The sequence below is a fragment of the Ursus arctos genome, unplaced genomic scaffold (assembly GCF_023065955.2).
Source record: "Ursus arctos isolate Adak ecotype North America unplaced genomic scaffold, UrsArc2.0 scaffold_12, whole genome shotgun sequence".
Classification (NCBI taxonomy): Eukaryota; Metazoa; Chordata; class Mammalia; order Carnivora; family Ursidae; genus Ursus; species Ursus arctos.
Genome location: NW_026622786.1, coordinates 5,109,000 through 5,130,360, shown reverse-complemented (window position 1 = coordinate 5,130,360; position 21,361 = coordinate 5,109,000). Strand labels below are relative to the sequence as shown.

General features: G+C 48.9%; 2 protein-coding genes and 1 non-coding gene across 3 annotated transcripts in view; all 3 read right to left on the bottom strand.

Moving 5' to 3' along the window:
- Window positions 1–9,033, bottom strand: part of LOC125282136 (neuroblastoma breakpoint family member 6-like) — a 66,564-nt gene extending 57,531 nt beyond the window's left edge. Inside the window, exons 1-4 of the mRNA XM_057310741.1 lie at window positions 5,311–9,033; window positions 3,890–4,149; window positions 2,880–3,077; window positions 966–2,073 (exon numbers count right to left, since the gene is read on the bottom strand). The gene's annotated coding sequence lies outside the window, so the exon portion shown is untranslated. The remainder of the gene's footprint in view (window positions 1–965; window positions 2,074–2,879; window positions 3,078–3,889; window positions 4,150–5,310) is intronic.
- Window positions 2,992–3,153, bottom strand: LOC125282173 (U1 spliceosomal RNA). The gene has a single exon (XR_007189331.1). It is a non-coding gene; the product is annotated as a U1 spliceosomal RNA (small nuclear RNA).
- A 711-nt stretch (window positions 9,034–9,744) lies between the features above and the next one.
- LOC125281748 (myomegalin-like) overlaps window positions 9,745–21,361 on the bottom strand; it is a 132,580-nt gene continuing 120,963 nt past the window's right edge. The window contains 10 exon segments of the mRNA XM_057310763.1: window positions 9,745–9,807; window positions 10,543–10,569; window positions 10,827–10,873; window positions 11,171–11,309; window positions 12,363–12,506; window positions 13,659–13,885; window positions 14,458–14,574; window positions 16,979–17,149; window positions 17,152–17,202; window positions 20,144–20,268. Of these exon segments, the coding sequence (XP_057166746.1) occupies window positions 9,799–9,807; window positions 10,543–10,569; window positions 10,827–10,873; window positions 11,171–11,309; window positions 12,363–12,506; window positions 13,659–13,885; window positions 14,458–14,574; window positions 16,979–17,149; window positions 17,152–17,202; window positions 20,144–20,268 (1,057 nt within the window). The 3' untranslated portion in view covers window positions 9,745–9,798.

Here is a 21,361-nt window from a genome sequence, read left to right as displayed (position 1 = left end):
GGGAGGGCATAGAATTTTACACTCTGTCAAAACATCGTCCACGGTGAGGATTTTAAAAAATGTTAAGAGGACAGAGATCACATTATATACTCGGTGGTACAGGAACAGCTCTGCATGGTGACAGAGAGTAGCTACACATCTAATGAGCATAATATAATCTGTAGAGCTGTCCAATCACTGTGTTGTCATGTGAAACTGACGTCACATGGTGTATCAACTGTAAATCAATTAAAAAAACCCTGCAGGTGAGGGGAAAACATTTGAAAAGGAACCAATAAAACTGTCATTGACTGGGGAATAACGTGGGTTTCAATTGAACAGAACAATGTGTATGCACTTAGAGGTGGAATATTTTTTTAGATAAATATAGTATAGTAGTGTCGATGTATTTTCTCTTCCTCGTGATTTTCTCAATGACATTTTCTTTAACTCGCTGTGGTATAAGAATAAAGTATATGATACAAACAGCACACAAAATATGTGTGAATCAACTGTTTTGTGATCAGTAAGGCTTCAGTGGTAGTTATGTTTTGGGGGAGTCAAAAGTGACACACAGATTTTCAAGTGTGGGAATCTGTACCCCTAACCCCCAGGTTGTTCAAGAGTCAAATTGTATCTGTATTGGCAGATACCATGCCCCTATTTAGAGAAAAATCCAAACACACACACACACACACACACACACACACACACACACACACACACACCAGCTACTAGAGTGCATAACTTAATTCCGCAGAGTTGCAGAGCACAAGACAGACAAAATCAGGTGCTTCTATACCCTAGCAATGAACAATCCGAAAAGGGAATTAAGAAAACAATTTCATTTCCAACAGCACCCACCAGAATAGCATCTAGGAATAGTCAAGTCAAGGAGGCACAAAAGCTGTACACTGAAAACTACACAGCATTGCTGCAAGAGATTCCAGAAGACCTAAACAAGTGGAAAGACATCCTGTGCTCACCGATTGGAAGGGTTAAGGTGGTTAAGATGGCAACACCACCAACTGCAGACTCCGCAGGATTCCTTTCCAACTTTTTTCTTCTGCCTTCTCTAGTCGCCGTCAGCCCCTTGCAGTATGTTTCCTTCAGTCAGGGTGGTTTTCATCTCTTAACGTGAGATTAGATCTTTTTTTTTACATTTTCCATGAATCTGATGACTCTTTTGAACCGATGGGATGCGGTTAAAACAAACGCTTTCTGGTCCTTCTCTGGTGAGTCTCACCTTGGTGTCGGCTCTGCGTCATTTTCAGAGGAGTGATCTGTCTCCTCCAGGAGGCTCATTTCCCCTGCTTCTCTGCATACCTCAGACCGTCGGATGGAATGCCAGACACTGTGAATTTACCTTGTTGGTTGCTGGCTATTTTTGTGTTTTCTATAATATCGAGCTTTGTTCAGAGATGCATTTAAATTACTTGGGAACAGTGTGGTCATTTCTGGTGTTGCTTTAACGATTAGTTCAGTGGTCCAGAGCAGTGCTCCGTGGAGGGCTAACGATGAGCTCCCAGTACTGTGGCAAGTCCTCCCTGAGTCCTCCACCCTGTGCCTCGGGAATTAGGAGGGTTCGCCTTTTGCTCAGTCTGTCTGTGGGGCACAGGCTCTGCTCCCAGCGCTGTGTGAGCACCAGGCCCTGTTCAAAGGATGGCCGCCTGACTTGCTGGCCTTGCCTCCATGGAGGCCCTGAGCAGGACCTCACTGCACACCACCCTAGGGCCCCAACACAGCTCTGGCTAGGTGACTTTGCACAGCCCTGTCCTCCCCGTCTCTCCTCTGTCCAGGCGTCTCTCAGACCAGTGTCCTCAACTCTACGAGGTCCGCAGGGCTCCTCTTCAGCAGCCCTTCCCTCCGGTGCCTTGCTTGGAAACTCTCTGGAGGCAGTACCTTGGAGCACTTGTAGGGCTCCGCTCCCCTGGGTGTTTCCACGTGTCTGGGATGGCTGTCCTCTTTACCTGATGCCCAGGATCTTGGAAATCTGCATTTCGGGCATCTTGTGTGGTGCTGTTGCAGTGTTGCTTTGTTGCTTCAGGTAGAAGAGTAACCCAGTTCCTGTGAGTCCCTATTGGTGTGGCTCTGCTAAGAGAAAAAGTTGGAACAGGTCAGTGTAGATTCTGAACAGAGGCTTTTACTGAGTAGAGAAAAAGCCCCAGCTCCGGCGAAAGCATGAAGCCAGAAACCTCTTCCAGCTCGGAATTGCACAACAATGCAGGTACAGCTCTAAGGACAGTCTTTGCTTGAGCCCGAGAGCATGCAGAAGCCCCATGGCCCCTTGCCCAAGAGCTAGCCTGCTGCTTGGGAAACGTCTCTGGTGCCACCCCAATGGGTCCTTTGCAAATGGACAGACTTGCCTCTTCCAAAGCCCCTCAAGGGGTGCCTAGCTGGCTCCATTGGCAGAGCACAGAACTCTGGAGCTGGTTTCGGGAGCCCAATCCCTACTTTGGGTGTAGAGATCACTTCCACAAGTAATCTTACAATAAACGAAGTAGGTCAAGCTGGACCATCTCTAGTCTCCGAAGGGTCCTCGGGAGGAAGGCTTATCTTGGTAGGCTACAACATGGCCTCATTAAGGTCAGGAAGTCTGGGCATTGGATGAGGCTTTGTAGGGTGACTGGCCAGGTATGTGGGAAGGGCAGAAAGGAGAAGGAACACTGACCAGTGTTCCATGGGAAGTGAAAGAAAGCACTTCTGCAGGATGACAGGTCTGCAAGCCAGCTACTGTATAAGCAGAGATAGTAAAGAGCACTGGTGGGCACCTGGCACCTCGCTGCAGGAGGAACAACAGCATGAAAAACCCAACACCCAAAATGTCAGGCAAGTGAGAGCTGTGGACAGTCACTGACCACCATGCACTCTTGATGAGCAACAGCAAAAGAGAATATTACCCAACACTGAGGTCTGAAGTCTCCAGAATCCGCTGCTTGGTCTGACCAGAAGACCAAACAGAACAAGACAGCAAACAAACAAACTAAAACTTCTGTTACAGAGCTAGCACCAGGGGAGAGTGCGGATGGAGTCGCCCACTGTCACAAATTATGTAGCCGAGCTTCTGCCATTTGGGGAAGTTACAGGAGTCAGCACACCTGCAGTACAATGGGTGAGCCTCAGCCTGGGAAAACTAAATGCTTGATCATGGTATTTCTTCTGCCAGGTAAGTATGACTCCCGCTGCCACCAAACCACTCCAGCCACACCCGCCTTTCACCTTACACACAAGCTCACTCGCCTAGCCACACCCCAAAACCCTCGGCACCCACTCCTGTCCCAAGCATCCTCACCCTCCACCCAGTTCTTCCTAATACCTTGGAAACAACAGCGCTGCTACTTCTGCTACTTCCACAGCCCTGGCAATACAACCGCACAGAACCGCACCTAAACGTTGCCTGATTTACATCGGACACGCCCCGTCCGTGACGTCACGGCTCTCCTCTCAGTCGTCGCCTTCACAGTCTCCTCCACCTCCTTCCCTCCACCCTGATTTGGTTACCACTCCTCCACCCTCTCCCTGCAGCTCTGGCTCCCGACCCCTCCACACTCCCATTCAGACACACACACACACACACACACACACACACACCCCTCCCCCCAGCGCCCAGCACAGGGAAGGCTGAGCCAGCCTGGGAGGAACAGAGGGAGGACTTGCCACCAGCCCTCCAAGAGCCGATACGTCTCCCCCCGCCCTCTCTCCCTCTCCTCAGAACCTGGTTTGGAGGAAACCGAGAGCGATGGCTGCACCTCAGGAGCTCAGCCTCCAAGCCAGCCGCCCCCCTCCAGGTCTGGACACCCCAGGGGGTGGGGGGCCCGGGGAACAAAGGTCCGTCTCCTCTGGGCACTGGGGCTGACTCCTGCCGCCATCATCCCACAGGCTGAAAACCTCCCCGGGCCTGCTGCTTCACCTGGAGGGCTCCTAGGGCAGGGTCTCGGCGCCCCCTCCTGGCCGCCCGGGGTAGGCGCCCAAGGATTCCGCAGTCCAGGGCAGGGCCAGAGGAAACCATTCCTTCTACTCACTTCCTCAGGGCTGAGTTCACAGCAGGGGCTTGGTGGGGTCCCAGGCGCCCCACTCTGCCACTGCCTTCCGTCCCTCCACCGCTGGGCGCTTCCCCTTCGATGAGATTTCTGCAGTCAAAGTCGGCCTTTCGAGGGAAAAAAGCCAGGTCTGGAACACAAAGCAAAACAAGTACTCCCTGAACACACTAGTATTGGGCAATTATAGGGTCATGGATGGAGTGCGCTAGGGGTCTGATCTGCCTTTGCTTTGATTGCGCCTTGAGGTAGTGGTTTACTTCGACCGGACTGTTGAAATTAGAAAAGATTGGGGGGCGGGGAGGGGGCGTCCAACTGTACTTGTCACCTGACTTCATGGTGTGGTGGTGGGCAGGATAATGCCCCCTCCCTAGGAGGTGCCCATGCTAATGCCAGGAACCTGGGCACCCTGGAATGACAAGGGAGCCTTAACACTGGAAGAGGCAGAGAAGGAGGTCAGAAGGATGCTGTGTGAGGAGGACCCTGCCTGCTGGGCCTGGGGCTGGGGCTGGGGCTGAGGATGGAGGAGGGGCCTCTAACAGATGCAACAGGCAAAGAGACACACTCTCTTGTGAACCTAAAGAATAGACACCGCGTCGATTCGTGGGGAATAAAAGGGAAAGGCGATCTGGGACAAACCAGCTGTGGCAAAACCATATTTGAGTTCGGAGAACAAAGGGGAGGTAAGCTCTTCTTTTTGGAGCAAAGGGGTCAGTTGGGAAGGCTGTTCTAAAAGTCCATCGGGGTAAACCGTAAGTTGCAAGTGTGCTGTGTGCTGGTGTCTCCTTGGGGGACGAGGCTAGCGTTTCTTCCTCTGGCGGGGTTAGTGGGGGCGTATCCATGTGCAATGTCAAGTCCCTGTCAGGTCAGATCAGTCTCTTCCCCTTAGGGCTGCAATGCCCTAGGAGGTAAGGAGGGCAGAGGAGCTCCCTTGCTAAAACCTCCCGACTGCATGTTAGTGAGGCTTCCCCTGACCAATTTCCACCCTCTCCTAGAGCCTCCAGAAGGGAAGGTGGCCCTGTGGGCATCTGGATTTTAGTCCAGTGAGATCCTTGTTGGGACTTTGCACCCTCAGAACTGGAAGATAAAAAATGTGTTCTCTTTAGGGCGCTACGTTTCTGGCGACTTGGTATCACAGGAATAGAAAACCAATGTAAGGGTCTACCTCCTTCAGCTCAGCGGTAAATAGATCTGGGGGAGGCAATAAATTCTCTACAAATTCTGCAGGTTGTCTGTCTTAGGTCTACAGGTCAAGGGCTAGTTTAATTAGTGTTTACGTGTTACGCTTAGGTACCTGCTGATGCGATGTGGGCCAGGAGCGAACGGTCAGCAAAGAACTCTTGAGGCGTCTCCGGGGCAAAAGGTGTTTGTACTGAAGCTCCGGGATGGGACCCCTGGGCAAGAAGAGCTGCCCTGGGATTTTGAGGAGCGAATGATCATATCCTGTACATTGGGGGCGGAGGGTAGAGATAAGGAAGTTTCCAAAGGGATTTCTAGGTGTTCAAGGAGACTTCCAGGGTCCTGGAGGTCTGGCTTCTGTCCAGCAGAGGTTACTTTTTACCTCCAGCAAAGCATTACCAGTAGTGCACTTGTGAGTTCCTGGAAGACTGTCCTGCTCTGTCTGGGCTTTGTACTCATGGGCTGCAGGTGCCAAGGACATTTACTTTTCTCTACATTTCATTGGCCTTTGTTCTCCCCATCACCTGCCGTCTTTTTTCTTTCCATTCTTTTCTGTGGGACTCAGTCTCTTCCCTGCGGGGGCTCAGCAAGCTTCTTACGTGAATGATGCAAAGTGGAAGCCATTGGTGTTCACCCAGAAGGATTTTTAATTTTTAAGAGTGGGCTTTGTTCACAGGGAGGGGTAGGATAGACCTTACAGAAAGGTGAATATTGGATGATTCTCCCCTCAAAGGTCCATTTTTGTTGCAACGAGGTCTCTTAAGGCACAGACCCACTGTTCCACCTTTCACAAAGGGTGAAATGCAACAGTTTTAGGGCTTTTCCCCAAAAGAGAGCTGTGACTGGATCCTGAGCAGAGTGAGGTTTATATGATGTCATATGCTATTGCTTTCCTAAATGTTATGTACCTCAAATGAATTTTGTAGAAGCACTATCTGTGTTGTCCATTGATTACTGACGATCCCATCAGGGCGCACCAGCCCTGGTGGCACAGGGATGGAGGAGGAATTGCTGGGGTGCTGGCATAAGCACAGGGCAACATGGTCTCCCACTTGGTTTCCTTGTCTTCCTTTTTTTTTTTTTTAAGATTTTATTTATTGGGGTGCCTGGGTGGTGCAGTCGTTAAGCATCTGCCTTTGGCTCAGGCCGTGATCCCAGTGTTCTGGGATCGAGCCCCGCATCAGGCTCCTCCTCTGGGAGCCTGCTTCTTCTTCTCCCAGTCCCCCTGCCTGTGTTCCCTCTCTTGCTGGCTGTCTCTCTCTGTCAAATAAATAAATAAAATCTTTTTTTTAAGACCTTTTTTTTTTAAGATTTTATTTGTTTATTTGATAGACAGAGAGAGAGCACAAGGAGCCGGAGCAGGAGGTAGAGGGAGAAGGAGGCTCCCTGCTGAGAAAGCAGTCCAATGTGGGGCTGGATCCCAGGACCCTGGGATCGGGACCACGGGCTGAAGGCAGACACTTAACCCACTGAGCCACCCAGGTGCCTGCTTTCTTTGCCTTAATAGTTTACTGACATTCATCCATTCTGCTGATTGGGCCAGCGAGTTCCTCTATATGGACAGCCAAAGGCCTTCATGGAAACACTTGAACAACAGAGCATTAGGGCAGATGCGGGGTCACTCCATCCACTAGAAAAGTAGGAGGCATTGCTCCCTCAAATGGGTCTTTTCTTGGGTCTTCTTGTTACTGGTGGTCGTGGTGATGGTTGTGAGGAGAGTGTTTGAGGGTTTTGTTTGTTGTTATTGGCCGTGGTTTTAACACTTTCTAGGAAATAATTGATAGCTTAATAGTAATTCTTGGAAGGCAAAAGGACATAAGTAAGGCCACTTCCCAGGGAATATTTGCAGATCTCTATGCCAACATTTATGGAAGGACTTACACACTTTTCTTTTTCTTTCCTTTTTTCTTTCTTTCTTTCCCTTTCTTTCTTTCTTTCTTTCTTTTTCTTTCTTTCTTTCTTCTTTCTTTCTTTCTCTTTCTTTCTTTCTTTCTTTCTTTCTTTCTTTCTTTCTTTCTTTTTTTAAGATTTTATTTATTTATTCGACAGAGGGAGAGACAGGGAGAGAGGCAACACAAGCAGGGGGAGTGGGAGAGGGAGAAGCAGGCTTCCCACTGAGCAGGGTGCCTGATGCAGGCTTGATCCCAGGACCCCGGGATCATGACCTGAGCCAAAGGCATAGGCTTAATGACTGAGCCACCCAGGAGCCCCCTACACTTTCAATGAAAGGTTATCGATCAAAGTAATACAACTGGGGACGCCTGGGTGGCTCAGTTGGTTAAGTGTCTGTCTTAGGCTCAGGTCATGGTCCCAGGGTCCTGGGATCAGGCTCCCCGCAGAGCTGGAGCCTGCTTCTCCTTCCCCCTCTGCCTGCCTCTCTCCTTCTTGTGTTCTCTTAGTGTCAGATAAATAAATAAAATCTTCAAAAAGAAACCTGTGTTTACACTTTTGGGTGACTGTTAGAGTACAACAGTTTTACAGCGTGGTCTGCAGCCCACCTGCATCAGAATCACAAGGGTATTAACGTAAGAAATGCAGATTTTGGGCACCCACACCAAGGAAGTCTCTTGGGATTGGGACCCAGGAAGTGCCTTCTGTGATCTCCACTGCTGATTCTAAGGCTCTCCAAATCTAAGAACCACTCTCTTATATTTTGAGATTGGGGATTTTTACAAAATGAGAGAGAAGGCAAAAGTTCTCCTTTTAAAGTTAGACTTGAAGCGTTAGACTATGACCTTCTGAGGGACAGGGTGTCTTTCCTACTCTTACACATTCAGCCTAGAGACTGGTGCCAAAATCAGAAGCAGAGCAGGTGAGGAAGAACGTTTTATCTCTTTATACACATTTTACTTTCATAGCCACCAAAGAGACTGTGTTTCATTTTCTCTAACAGACCCTGTCCACCAGTTATGCTGCCCTTGACATATTGCCATAGCAACATAGATAAATATCTATCGTACATTTATACACACGTACACACCTTCTCAAAACACTGTCAGGACACAGACTAGGCTTTCCCATAACTGGGGGCCTCTCAGGTGCCACTTCAAAATGATCGCTGGCTTATCTTACACAGGACTTTCACTGGCCTTGGCCTGGCCATGAGCCCCAGTTCCCCAGAGAGGAGCTAGGGTGATGCGAGGGGACAGCATATTTAGACTGAGGTGGCCACACTTCAGAGAGCATAAAAGAATGGAAATAGGATGTGCTAGGCTAAGCAGGAGATGGCATGTGGGAAGCCACCACTTTCACCACGTGGATCCAAAGCACTCAGGAGCCCCGGTGTAGACTGACGCCCAGGCTGACGGTGGCCCGGCTAAGCTGGCCCCGGCGAAGCGTGGATCTGGGAGTGGTGCGGGCTGAGCCCCACTGGCCCTCAGGCCACTGCTGTCACTCGTGGGCTTCAGAGTGGGCCCAGGAGCTACCGTGTGGAGACCAGGTGTCCCATCTGTAGGAAGCAGGGTCCTGTGTCCCCCGAGCTGGCCATCTGAGGACAGGCGCTAGAGCGAGAAATGGCCATTTGCAGTTCCCAGCCCAGTGTGGTGCTTAGAAGCAGTGTCACGAGCTCCTCTACAAATCCTGCGTGTTTTGCTCAGGGCTGGGCTGAGCAGACCCTGGCGGATGCTTTTCCTCAGCCGCAGGAGAGGCTGTCTGCCCTTCACCCTCCTCCACCAGGCCGGCCTCTGACTCCTCCTGGACACTCCAGCAGGTGTGGAGAAGTGGGGTCCAGGTCTCCTCAACAGATTGGGGTCTGCACAAAAGGGGGGCAGGCCCAGCCTTCCTGCTATTTGAAGGACCTCTGGTGGCTCCTCTTCTTGCGTGGCTCGTGGAAGGCAAGGGTCACAAGACTGCGGTGCAGGGCAGGGCCCTTAAGAACTTCACCTGGAGACAAAAATGCAACAAGGTGAGAGGCTACTGTCAGGCCCTGCTGGTGGCTCCCAGAGCTGCAGTGAGCAGTGGGCGGTGGCAGAGCCAGGAGTTCAAGGAGAGCCTGTCAGGAGGATGTGCCCAGGGGAAGGGGTGCAGTCCTGAGGAGCCACTGGTGCCACCAGGTGAGAAGGAAAGTTCCCCACCACGTCGGGCGGGTGACGGCCCTGCTCAGAGCCACTGCACACGAGGTGCCCGCATCCCACACGCCCTCTTCAGGGGCCAGTTCACTCCCCAGTTCACTCAGAGCAAAATGATGGCTTCTGTGACCTCCCAGGAACCGAAGCGCTTAGTATGAAACATGCCCACGTAGAAGCAGCCTGTTGCAGGAAGGAGAGGACATTGTACAGGGAAGTCCCCTGTTAAGTTCATGTCCCCCTTACTTGATGTGGAGAGGGAGGGGCCCAGGCAGCAGCGAGCTCAGAGACTCCCTGCGTCTAGTGCCACCTCTTTCAGATGAGGGGTGGTGGGCTCATCGTCCCTGAGGGGTCAGCCACAGGGTCGGTTAGTGACAAGCCCGGGATTAGAACCCAGGCCTCAGGCCCTTTCCATTGGTCTCTGGGAAGTGCAGAGGAAACTTCCAAACACAGGGAAGCCAGTGGGTGTGTGGGGCTGTTGGGTTACCTTTGCTGGGACAGGAATAAGGCTTTACAGAGGCCATCTTGTAAGTGTTCTTCTAAAGAGGCTCAGGAAAGAAAGGAATCATCAGAGAAGAACAAAAGGGAATTAGCCCCCCCCCCAAAAAAAAAAAAAAAAAAAGAAAAGAAAAGGAGGGTGAAGGCATGGTCCGACCCGTTTTCACGCTGTGGGATCAACACGCTCTCAGGTTACATGAGGAACATTCCCAGGAATAGGCCCAACTGCTTAGGGCAGAGCTTTAAAATCCAAGTGAAAGGCTTGGTTTCTTTCTTTATTCTTTTGAAAGAAATCTCCATGCCCAGCGAGAAGCCCAACACAAGGCTTGAACCCACAACCATGAGATCAAGACCTGAGCCAAGATCAAGCAGATGCTCAACTGCCTGAGCCCCCCAGGTGGACCGAAAGGTTTAGTTTCTGATTTATAAGCTATTTGCTACACTTCAGCTTACTGCTAGGGAAAGTGTTAGTATTATACGTAAACGTACAGAACACCTGCCATACAGATAGAATGTTTCCCTTCAAGTTTCATTTTTATTTATTATCAAATTCTCCTTTAGGTCAAGAAGACCCAGTGGTTTTCTTTGGAGAAAGATGTGTGAAAATTGAATTGCTCTTCTCTGAGTGTGCAGTAGAATCAACCAATAAGATTGCATCTCGGGTTTATTTTTTCCTGAACTGAAAAGTGCTACAGGAGACACTAGAGCTGGCCAGAGAGACCCTTTCCTGGAAGGTAATTCAGATGCGGACTCCCCATGTCTTCTGATCTTGGGAATCTACTCACTTGCTTTCCTCGGACTCCTGACTTGGCCTAAAGGAGGGAAGAAGTGGGGTGAGGAGAGAAGAGGGTGATGATGTGACAGGGAGATGAGATGGCAGGGGAGGGACTGGGATGGAGAGGGGATGGGGAGCGAAGCAGAAGGACACTTAATGAGGACCCGAGTCCTAGGAGTGGACCAGAAATCTTCTCTTGGAAGGTCAGAGTGGGTCGGTGATATTCGCAGACTCTGAAGACAGGTGGAGTTGGATTTGGGCTGGGGTCTCTGGTGGGTGCAGTGGTCTCCTTACCTCCAAATTAGTCCTTGCTTTCTTCAAAACATCATGTGTCCTGGTCGCTGAAACAATAAAACAGCCCAACAGGCAGCAGTGACCAGCTGGGCCCATACTTGCCTGGTGTGTTCTAAAGTGTGTCTTATTGGCCGCTCAGCTCAGGGTCTCCTGCTGCCTCCATGCGCCCCTCCCTCTGCATCCACAATTACTCAGGGCACAGGAGGTTTGGCGACATGACATCAGTGTGCACCCCCCACCTCCAGTCTGTCGGGTCACCATCCATCTGTAGCACAAGTGGGCAGTCTGGAAGTCCCCCCCCTTCCCCAATTTCCTCTCCCATCCCCTGGCTCGGGGGCACCCACACTGGCTGAAGACGAACTGCTCCATGCTCTCCTTCTGCTGGTTGGCAGTCTTCAGACGCTCTGCTGTGCTCTGAAGGAGACTCTCCTGTTTGGACAGTTTGGTTCTCAGTTCCAGAAGTTCCCTTCTCATGGACTGTCCCTGGGGAAGGGAAACAGGCTGTCAAAGGTCAGAAGGCCTAAAGCACCCCATGCTCTGTGGCTCTTGAAAGTCACAAGTGGGATTCTACAATGTTCTGCACTATTTCTGGACTGGAGTCCCTCCATGAAAGCCTCTAAAACCCTCCAGCTGAGGCCAGCTTAGAATGAGGCCATTCGGTCGGAACACGGAGAACCTGGGAGCCCCCATGCAGAGGGACACAGGCCTCCACTCCTGTTGCGGAAGAGAACCTGACTCCAGGGCAGCACCAGGACTCCCAGCGGTGGAACAAGAGCTCACATGTAGTGCCCCATTAGTTCTAGCACCCTGGCATCACAGATCAGACTTCTAGCTGGGAATGTTATGCCTGGGGAGACAGTCTGCCATGTTGTAAATCTTGGGACCAATTTCAAGATGGCAAAACAACCTCTCCCTTGGAACTGGCATAGTTTGGGCCCATACGGTGTCAGTAACTTTAATCTGGCCTAGAATTCTGGGGGTGGGGGTGTGGAGGGGGAGGAGGGCAGATTGAGAAAACTTCCTGTCCAGGCTCCCACCAACCAGAGTCCAGGCCTCATATCTGAGAGCACCTGATGGGTGGGGAGGCTGACTCTCCCAGGCCTGGCCCCAAGATGTGGAGGGAAGCTGTGTGTTGGGATGCAGTGGGTGGCTAAAGGAGGCTGGTCATCTCATGGTGACATTCTGTGGGGGTGACATAGGGGGAAAGGACATGTTAACACTTTCACAGGTCCCTAAATTTTTCAGCTCAGCTAAGTTCAGAAAGTGAAAGAACCTGAACATTCCTGGTGGCCAGGGTTCTCATGTGTCTTCCCTCTCCATATTCTGTCCTTCCCTCATTGCTGGGGGTGGGAGGAGGGATGTCATCAGAGCTGTACTGCCAGCCGCCAGCATGGATGACAGGTCTTCCTCTGGGAACAGTCCCCTGAGGCCCCTCTGTCCCAACTCAACTCTCTGGCTCCTGACCTTTAGGACTTGTGGGACGGAGGAGGCAGAATGGCATTTGGGGCAGAAGCGGTGAAGGAGGCTGCCACTCACCGTGTTGCCAGACAGGGCAGGGCTCGGGGAGCTTGGCAGGGCTGCTCGCCAGAACATGGTGAGGAGGGAGGCTGACTCCTCCAGCGTGTGCAGCAGGGCCTGGGCACTGCTCCCAAGTTCATGGATGCCTTCGCTGCCCGGCACCTGGGAGAAGGGGGAGATAGCCCTGGACACCACCGAGGCTGAGAGATCACTCTCTCCCACCCCCACCCCCCGCTCCCACAGCACAGGGCTCAGGTTTCCTTGGTGAGTGAGGCACAGGCATGGGCCTGCTTGACCCTGTGAAACCCTTTTTTAACCTGGAAGCCCAAGATCTCCACCTCAGCAGTGACCTCCAACTTGCAAGAATCACTAGATTCTGGCTTCTCTCATACTCTCCGTAAGCTTCTAGTCCTACTCCATGCTCTCAAGTCTACGGTCCCTGATTTTTGCACTGGCACTCCCATGCAAATCTCTAAATCCTACTTTCTGCTTCAACTGGGCTGAACCATTTGTAGCTCCAAGGACTGAGAAGCCATTCCCTTTACCTGGAACGCTCTCCTCCATCACTCAGAGCCTGCATGTCCCCCTAGTGGTTCCTCTAAGGACTCTGGGACTTTCCTGGCCTGGCACAATGACCCCTTTCTGTGTCTGTGCACTCACAACTCGGAGGATGGCTTCTGGTACTAAGCCCAGACCCCTGTTGCCCTTATTTCCTTGGATGTGTGGGCTTCTCTCTGGAGTGGGGGCTTTTGGGGACAGGGCTGTCCCTGCATGTCCATGCATCTCCAGTGGCTCAGCACAGCAGCTGGTAGCTGTTCTCTGAGTGGGGAAATACTCTGAGAAGGCATGCTGCCCACTTGTCTTCCCTGCTCAGTCTGCACAGAGAAATCCCATGGCTGCCAGGCTTCTCAGCCCTTCCAAAACATGGGGTTCATCTGGATGCAAATCTTGAATTTCCAGCCACATGATTAAGTGACTTTACTCTGCCCATTGATGACCATGTGCCGGGGTGACGGGACCAGATAATAAGTGACCAAAGGGTACTCAGAAGAGCACGACACATAAGCCAATACTCAGCAAATGCTCTACATATGAGGATGACAATGCTCCTCAGGCTTTTCTGTGTTTCTGAGAGCAAATAACAGTTAGAGCAGAGTGGACAGAGAAAACAGGAGATGGAGAAGAAGGGCCTGGCTGGGCGTAAGCAGAAGATGTAGCTTCAGCTGTGGGAGATGGCCAGTGGGAGAAGAAGCTACAATCAGAAGGAGAAAGGGCACAAGGAAAAGGAGCCCCTAAGACCTACAGCGTGATTACCTCTGTGCCCTGAGTTTCCAGGCCAGGGAAGGTGCAGGCTGATCTCACAAGAGCTGCTATCTTTTTGATCAGCAGTTTGCCCTCCCGTATCTGCTGTCTTAGGGCACTATAGTCATCAATGTGGCCAATGACATGGCGGCCATGCTTATTGGCAAAGGAGCCATCAGTAGCTTCGCCCTCCAGCTTGGGAGGGTTCTTCATTACTGGAGAAGCCACCAAATCCAGCTCTGAAAAACAAAACCAGAACAACGTAGAATCCACAGTGATAAGCATACCCTCAGTCCACTTCATTCTAAAATAGACATCAAATAGTGAAAGAGGCCAGGAACAGGAAAGGCACTCTGGGAAAGTACAAGCAAGGTGTGAAGTCCATAGATTGCTGGGTTCTATGTTTTTATAATCTTTCTTACATCATCTCATAATGACAAAATTGCCAGGAGGCAAATTTTATCCTTACTGACAAATGAAATATCCAGGACAAATATTATTTTAATAAAAAAATTTTAATTTCCGGTTAAGAAGACACAGAAAGAAATTAATTAAGCTGGACACAGAGAGCACTTCCAAGGAGGGAGAGATCACTGGGCAATGAAGCACAACAGAGCAATAGGAAAACCACAGGAGGAAGAATAATGGCAAGAAAGGTGGCCACAGAAGGTGCAATGAGTAGGGCTAAAGACCTTGGGACCCAGGGAGAAAAATGTCTACAATCAGATAATGTGTCCATTAGTAACCAAAGGTTACTTGCATTGGTAATTTTTCATCATCAGTCCCTGAATCGTTCAGTTGCCATATTTACCATTTGTCCTATTGAAAGTGGCGGTCTCTGAGCCAGGAGCAGCAGGAGAAAGGCTGGGGAACACGAGCGCTGGAGAATTCAGGCCAACATCTCGGACTGGAGGGGAAGCAATGGAGTCTAGGGCATAAAGACAAGAACAATTTTCAGCAACCCTGGAACACTGCTCACCAAGCCCATGCACAGCTTAGTCTTCACCAGCAGAGATCTAAGGCAGCGTGGTTTGTCTCCTACACAATCATCACTCCCAGACCGTGATTGTAAGCAACAGCAAACACATCCCTTAGCTTGGAACAAACACATGTTCCTTTAACGGAAGCGTGTTCCATGAGAAGCGACTTTTGGTTTGAAAAATTATTAGGTGCATTTTTCTAACCTGCATTTTGAATATAATTATGTGTGCAATTTCTAATACAATGCCTTGTAACTAAATATAAATATGCATACCATGAGGTGGAGAACAAAGGCAAAAGGAAATGTAGATAAAGTTAAATTTCCTTATAACCTACAACCCATTGACAAATACTTGAGGCAGGCAGAGTAAGACATTACTTCAGGAACTCCCAACTGTCTTAATGACCTACTAGAGGGAAAAACAGTCCTAGCTTGACAACAGCCAGGCTTCCAGTATCCCATGAGTCTTCTTTAGCATATTAAAGTCCTTTTGGAAACTTCCCTTTGCCTGTACCTCCCCCAACTCCAAAGCATGTAATCAATGGCTCCTCACCACCCCAGTGTAGTTCTTTCTGCCCATAGGTCCTGTCCCTGTGCTATAATAAAAACACCTTTTCGCACCGAAAATGTCTCAAGACATTCTTTCTTGGCCGTCAGCTCTGAACCCCAATATTTCCACATCACATATGTGGGTATATGTGTCAAAAATACTGAATCAAAGGATGAATGGACTTGTGGACAATTAAACTAGCATTCCAATCACCATTCTGATGAGTTAGTGCTGGAAAAAATGTAGTAGGAGGAGAAGAGTAGAGACAGAGGGCGTGGAGGGTTAGAGACGTCCCCCTGCAGACCAGGTAGCAATACCAAGACCTGGTATTGGAAAATACCAGAGAAGACAGGAACAATCCCGCCCAGGCAAAGGTGGCTTAGAACCAGCTCTCCAGCTCAGGCCTCTCTGGTGGGCGAGGAACAGGAGCAGTGGCGGAGTCACTGGGGCTGAGTCCTGTCTGGGGTCGTGGGGACGCAGTGAAAAGGGAAAGCCGGGTAGGATGGCAGAGCAGGGAGTCCTAAGTGAACACTACAAGCATCACGGCAGCCCGGGTGGAGCCTGGCATCCACCTATTGTGGTCGAGCAGTTTCTATGGGCCACAGTCCATGGGACACTTTCTTATCTAATGACCACAACACTGGATCTTGGGAGCCTCACATCATTTGACAAGTGAGGTCATTGTCTAATCAATGACAATCTAGCAGGACCAGGGGGACAAACTAAGATTAACATGCCCAGGAAAAGCAGGCATGAACGCGTTTGAAACTCCGCTTTAGATAATCCTGAGCAGAAATGCCTCCTATTGAAACACAATTGAAAATAGGGCTCTGGAGGTGAGAGGAGATGGTGAATTAAAAAAAGAAAAGAAAGAGGAAGTTGAAATGAGTGTGTCAAGATGGGGGGGCAGTATTAACATTCAGACTGAAGCTAGGCGAAGGGGGCTGGATGAAGGACTTTGAGAAGAGAGGGAGAGAGCAGGCAAGGCAGTATCTGGAAGGACTGACAAAGAGGGCAGGGAAGGGGATGACAGCCAAGGGGAATAAACGAGGCTGTCCTCCCTCCCCCCCTGCTTTCCACAGCCAGCACCGCCTCCAGGACAGGAACAGTTTCCACTCAGCTGAGTTCCCCTCAAATCAGGGAATGGGAATCTGGAAGGCCAGCGAGACCGAGACAGAGCAAGAGCATAGTGAGGAGGAGGGACAGGGGCTGGAAACCAAAACATCTGGTTTGAATCCTGGGTTGGTGTCTTAGCTGCTGCAAACTTTAGTGTCCTGGTTAATGTCTCAAGGCCGAAGTTTTCCCACATTGAAATACCGAGAATAAAACCTCCCTTACCTCGGATAAAACAGTTTGAAAAATTGTTTGAAAATTCATGGTAAATTGTAAAGCACTCCACAAATACAAGGAATAGATATTAACATACACAGCTATTAACTGTTGAGCCATCCTTATCGTGTCAGACACTTGTAAATTATTTCACTTAATGCTCCAAATGACCATACAACATCTATATGATTATTATCCTCACCCTGAAGATGAGGAAAGTAAGGCTTAAGTACCTGAGACTTCAAACACCTTGCCCAAGGCAAGCAACCTATATGCCCAGACTCCGAATCTGGAGCCCAAGCCAGCTGTGACCCAAAATTTGCCCTCTCACCCGAGGCTGTAGATTGAAAGGCCTCCGATTTCACCCTGACCCTAAGGAGCGTGGAAGAGGGAAGACAGTCCCTTCCACCACAGACATCCTGGCCACCACCCCACTGGCTACGGGCTTCCTGGTCCCGTTGTCCTTCCTACCTTGGAAGACTGGTTGCTTGTTTCCGGGGTCCTCCTGGTTGGCGGAAGAGGGGCTGAGGCTGGCTTTGCTCCCCTCGCCCTCCAACTGCTGCTCCAGCTGCAGTCGCAGACAGTTGTTCACCTGGATGCTTCGCTCCAGCTGCCCTCGCAAAGTTCGAATCTCTGCCACAGGTGGCTCAAGTCACTGCTTAAAGGGACCTGGTGACAGGCATCCCGGGTGGAAGCTGAAAGAAGAGAGAGGTGGGGCCTGGTGGCTCGGATCCAAGCTTTTCCAAGCATTGGTCAGAACACTCCGCTGGGACATTCCACTGGCCTCTCAGGGTCCCAGGCAACACACCTGGGATAGAGCTGCCACTTTCCCTGTGTGGGGCCTGGCGCACACTGAGTGAGATACCACACACTGGAATTGCCCCGAGGCTCACCTGCATCTAGAGAGCCTTTGATGAGAAGATGGGGTCAAGGCCTATTAGTATTCTACTTCCACGGTAACCCTAGTCCTACAGGCCCGAGAGCAAGGTCTTCCGAGATAGGGGGTCAGCACTGGACTAGAGAAGGGCAGGGGATGAGGGAGAAGGACAGTTGATGCCCCCATGTTCAGGAGTCCCCACGGAGAGGAGACGAAGGCACCAGGCCTTTGGCAGCGTGTAGGAACGGGAGTCTCCACTAGAGGCCAGGGTCACAACTCACTGAATTGTTCCACTTCACCATGTTTTTTTTACCTCCATTTGCCACACACAGTCTGTTTCTTCATACTGGGAATGAAGAGAGCTAAGAAATACTCTACAAGACCATATATCTTTTCTGAAATCTTGAAGCCAAATGTATTTCAAAAAGTAGAATTTGTTCTGGCATTTAGGAAGGCAGCAGGATCCGTATGCCATCTATCATGTAGCACATGCACCGGGATGCACCTGGGCCACAGGCCTTTAGTCAAATACAGTCCTATTTCTGTGATGAGCTGGGTGAACGTTATCACTGAGCGGGGTAAGTGACGGCTGTGAATACCCTTCTGGTCAGTTCAGACAGCTTTTGTGACCAAATGAGTATATGAAAGAGATATCACAGAATTCATGGTTCTCATGCCATTATAGAATTAAGGATAAGACACCATGGGGCTTTAGTGGTAGTAGTTTTGAAATGACTCCTAAAACACCTATAAGAAAGGAGAAAGGCATGAAAGAAAATGTAGTCAGGATAAAGTGGTTTCTAGACACTAACCCCAAAGCTCCATGAAGCTCCTTCCTGTTTCTTTCCCTATATCCAAATTCTCACAAAGTTTTGCTTATTTTAAAAAAATGTTGTCCATCTATCCATTCCTCTTTATCTTCCCAACAGCACCTTGGATCAGAGTCTCCTCACGTAAATGCCCTATAACTGCACCCATTCAGTGGTTTCCCTGATTCGAATGTCTCCTGACTCCAGCGTGTCCCAATAGTCCTACCATCTGACAGTTCTGCTCCCATCAAGTACCTATTTTGCTTGGAAAAACGTACTCATTTTCCATGGCTTGCAAACTTTCATCGTACTTCGTAGGTCCTCTATATGCTGGCGGCTGTCTCGTCAACTGACCTGACTTCTCACACTCCCTGTTACAAAGCTCTCCCACAGGCAGGTTGGACCCGACGCTCCCAGGAGCCCAAGTACGCTATTCTCTCAGTCTGCGGTAAGCCTAATACTTCTTCAAGTTCTAGTTCACCTTCTCATCAGCAAATTAGGAAATCCAATCAGGTTTTCTGAAAATTCAAATTTGGCTGAATACAGAAAATTCCATACTACTTAAGGAATTTTTAAACATATGATCAAAAAAAATTACAATTGAAAGGCTTAGAGAGCTAACATCCCATCCAAAGCAAGAGCTGCTTCTATGGGATCCTTGACAAGTCATCCTTTTCTATCTAAAGGAGGCTTGGATGGGAAGCTTATTCCTTCACAAACTAGCAATCCATCACTCGAAGGCTCTAGTGGTAAGGAAGGCTTAATTATTAAGTCCAAATTCCACTGCCCTTCATCCTTTGACCCTTGTTCAGCCTTCTAAAGGGACACCAAACACATCAGCTCTTTTTCACCTGATAATTGTTCAAATATTTAAAGCCAGTTCTCATTTCCTTGTGATCTTTTCCAGGCCTAAAATTGTTTAGTTTCTTTGACAGTTGAAGATTTCTGGTCCCTTGGCATGGCAGGGACCTCCTTCACTATGGTCCCTGGTTTGCCAGTGTCTCTTTTACAAGATGGTGCCCCACAATCTAACAATATTTCCAACATGGTCTCTCCATATGGACACCACTCTTACCTTACTGCGGTCTCAAGTTGAATTGCCTTTTGTAGCAACCTTTGCCTACAAGTTCTTTGTCCCAGTGGGTTTTTAACTAACTCCACATCCTCAAGCCCACGAATGGCTCAGGCCTCCCCATCCCCTTACCTCTACCACTGATATTTTTAACCAAGCTCAGGGTTGTTTTTTGTTTTATCTTTTCTAAATTTCATCATATTGACTTCAATCCTCAGTTCCAGCCTGGTTGGAGTTATTAACTTGATGTTTAGAATACCCCCCCCCCCAATTTGAACAACAAGGGGGAAATAGAAGCAGATTTTCCAACATTAGAGCAGTATTTTAGCAGGTGGCAAAAGTCCTCAATATAACAGTTTAAAATTTCAATCCAGTCTTGAAATTTAGATCCTATTAGAGGCATTTCTGTAAATTGTTTTGCATCTTTTAATTTTCTCCCTGGGGGAGAAAATGTGTCAGGGTGGGAGCTGGTTGCCTGCTGTACTGGCTGCATGGGTGGCCAATATGATTATTCACAATATTCCAGACCTTCTCACATGATGGTGCCGTCAGGACAGTTCTCTGAATTAAAAATAAAAATCACTGTATAATTTGGACTTCGATCAACTTTTCTCTGGCCATCTAGGTAGGTAGAGTTGGACTCTTGTGGCCTACTTTTAAGGATGTCTTGGCTGGATCTTGCTCATGTCACCAACCTTGGGCTTTGCACATGAGAGAACCCCCTCTCTTCTTATTGGGAGCCCTAGACCTGGCTGGGAGTTTCTGAGGCAGAACTCTGTAGCTTTCCAGAGCTCTGCAACTCCCAGGGTAAAGACCTCACCAATATCCTAAGCAAGGGCAGGGAGCCCATGGGGGAGGGGAATAGGGAGAACACATACCTTTCAGCCCCTTCTTGGAATTGCCATAAAGCGCCTCGTAGATCTGTAGCTCTGACTGGAGAGACTGGAAGAGCTGCTGTTTCTCTTCACATTGTTGCTGCAGGAGGGCCAGCTTATGCTGCAGCCTGCAGGGGAGAGACAAGGGCCTGCTGAGAGGCCAGGGCCCCTGGGCCACTCCAGGACAATCAGCTGTCAGCCAGCCTTTGCATCACAATGTATTAGCCCTAGATGCCAACGCAGGGGTCATGAAGACCATTACTTTTACTTTACAGATATGGAAACAGAGGCTCTGAGAGGTGAAGTAACTTTGCTTGAAGTCATGCCATTAGCTACATTAGCTGGGAGCAGACCCACTAGCCCTGTATTCTTACTGCCCCTTGGTGCTCTTCTCAAGGTGACAGACAGTTCTAGGGTTTATGCTGGGGATGCTCATGACAGAGGGTGTGGATGCTTCCTACACCACGGTGAGACTAATATCCTTAAACTAACTGGAAGGATTTTTTTCTCCAGGATCTGATATGCTGAAAACCTTTTTTTTTTAAATCTTTGTTAAAATTTTTTATTCATTGTTATTTGTTATCATTAAATACAAAAGCCTATTAATAGCTTTTTTTTTCTCCAGGATCTGATATGCTGAAAACCTTTTTTTTTCCCCAGGATCTGATATGCTGAACATTTTTTTCTCCAGGATCTGATATGCTGAAAACCTTTTTTTTAAATCTTTGTTAAAATTTTTTATTTATTGTTATTTGTTATCATTAAATACAAAAGCCTATTAATAGCACAAGATAATACACATTTTTTTGGAAGCAAAAAGCTTCATTTTATTGTAATCATTGCTTAACCCTTTCTGATAATGTGATCTGATGGTCTGGTTTTTAAGCTCAATTTCCTTAGAATCTGGGTTTTATGGCTAATATAGCAGAAAGAGGTGTAATACAAAAATTCAAAGCTCTAAATAGTAGTTCATCAGTGATTATTAACTGAATTATGATTCCAATTTTTTCTATCTTATGTACCAAATATCCCAAAATTTTGTTGAAATTTGGCTAGCAAATTTTCTTCTAATGGGAATTCTTTATTCTTTTAACAAATGAATTCAAAAGCCCTGAAACTCTTTATTTGGAAATTTTTTTAACAGTTTAGATTTTTCTATTTCTAAGTATTTTAAGTGTTCACACATAAGAGATTTTGATATATGGGCATGTTGCCATTACT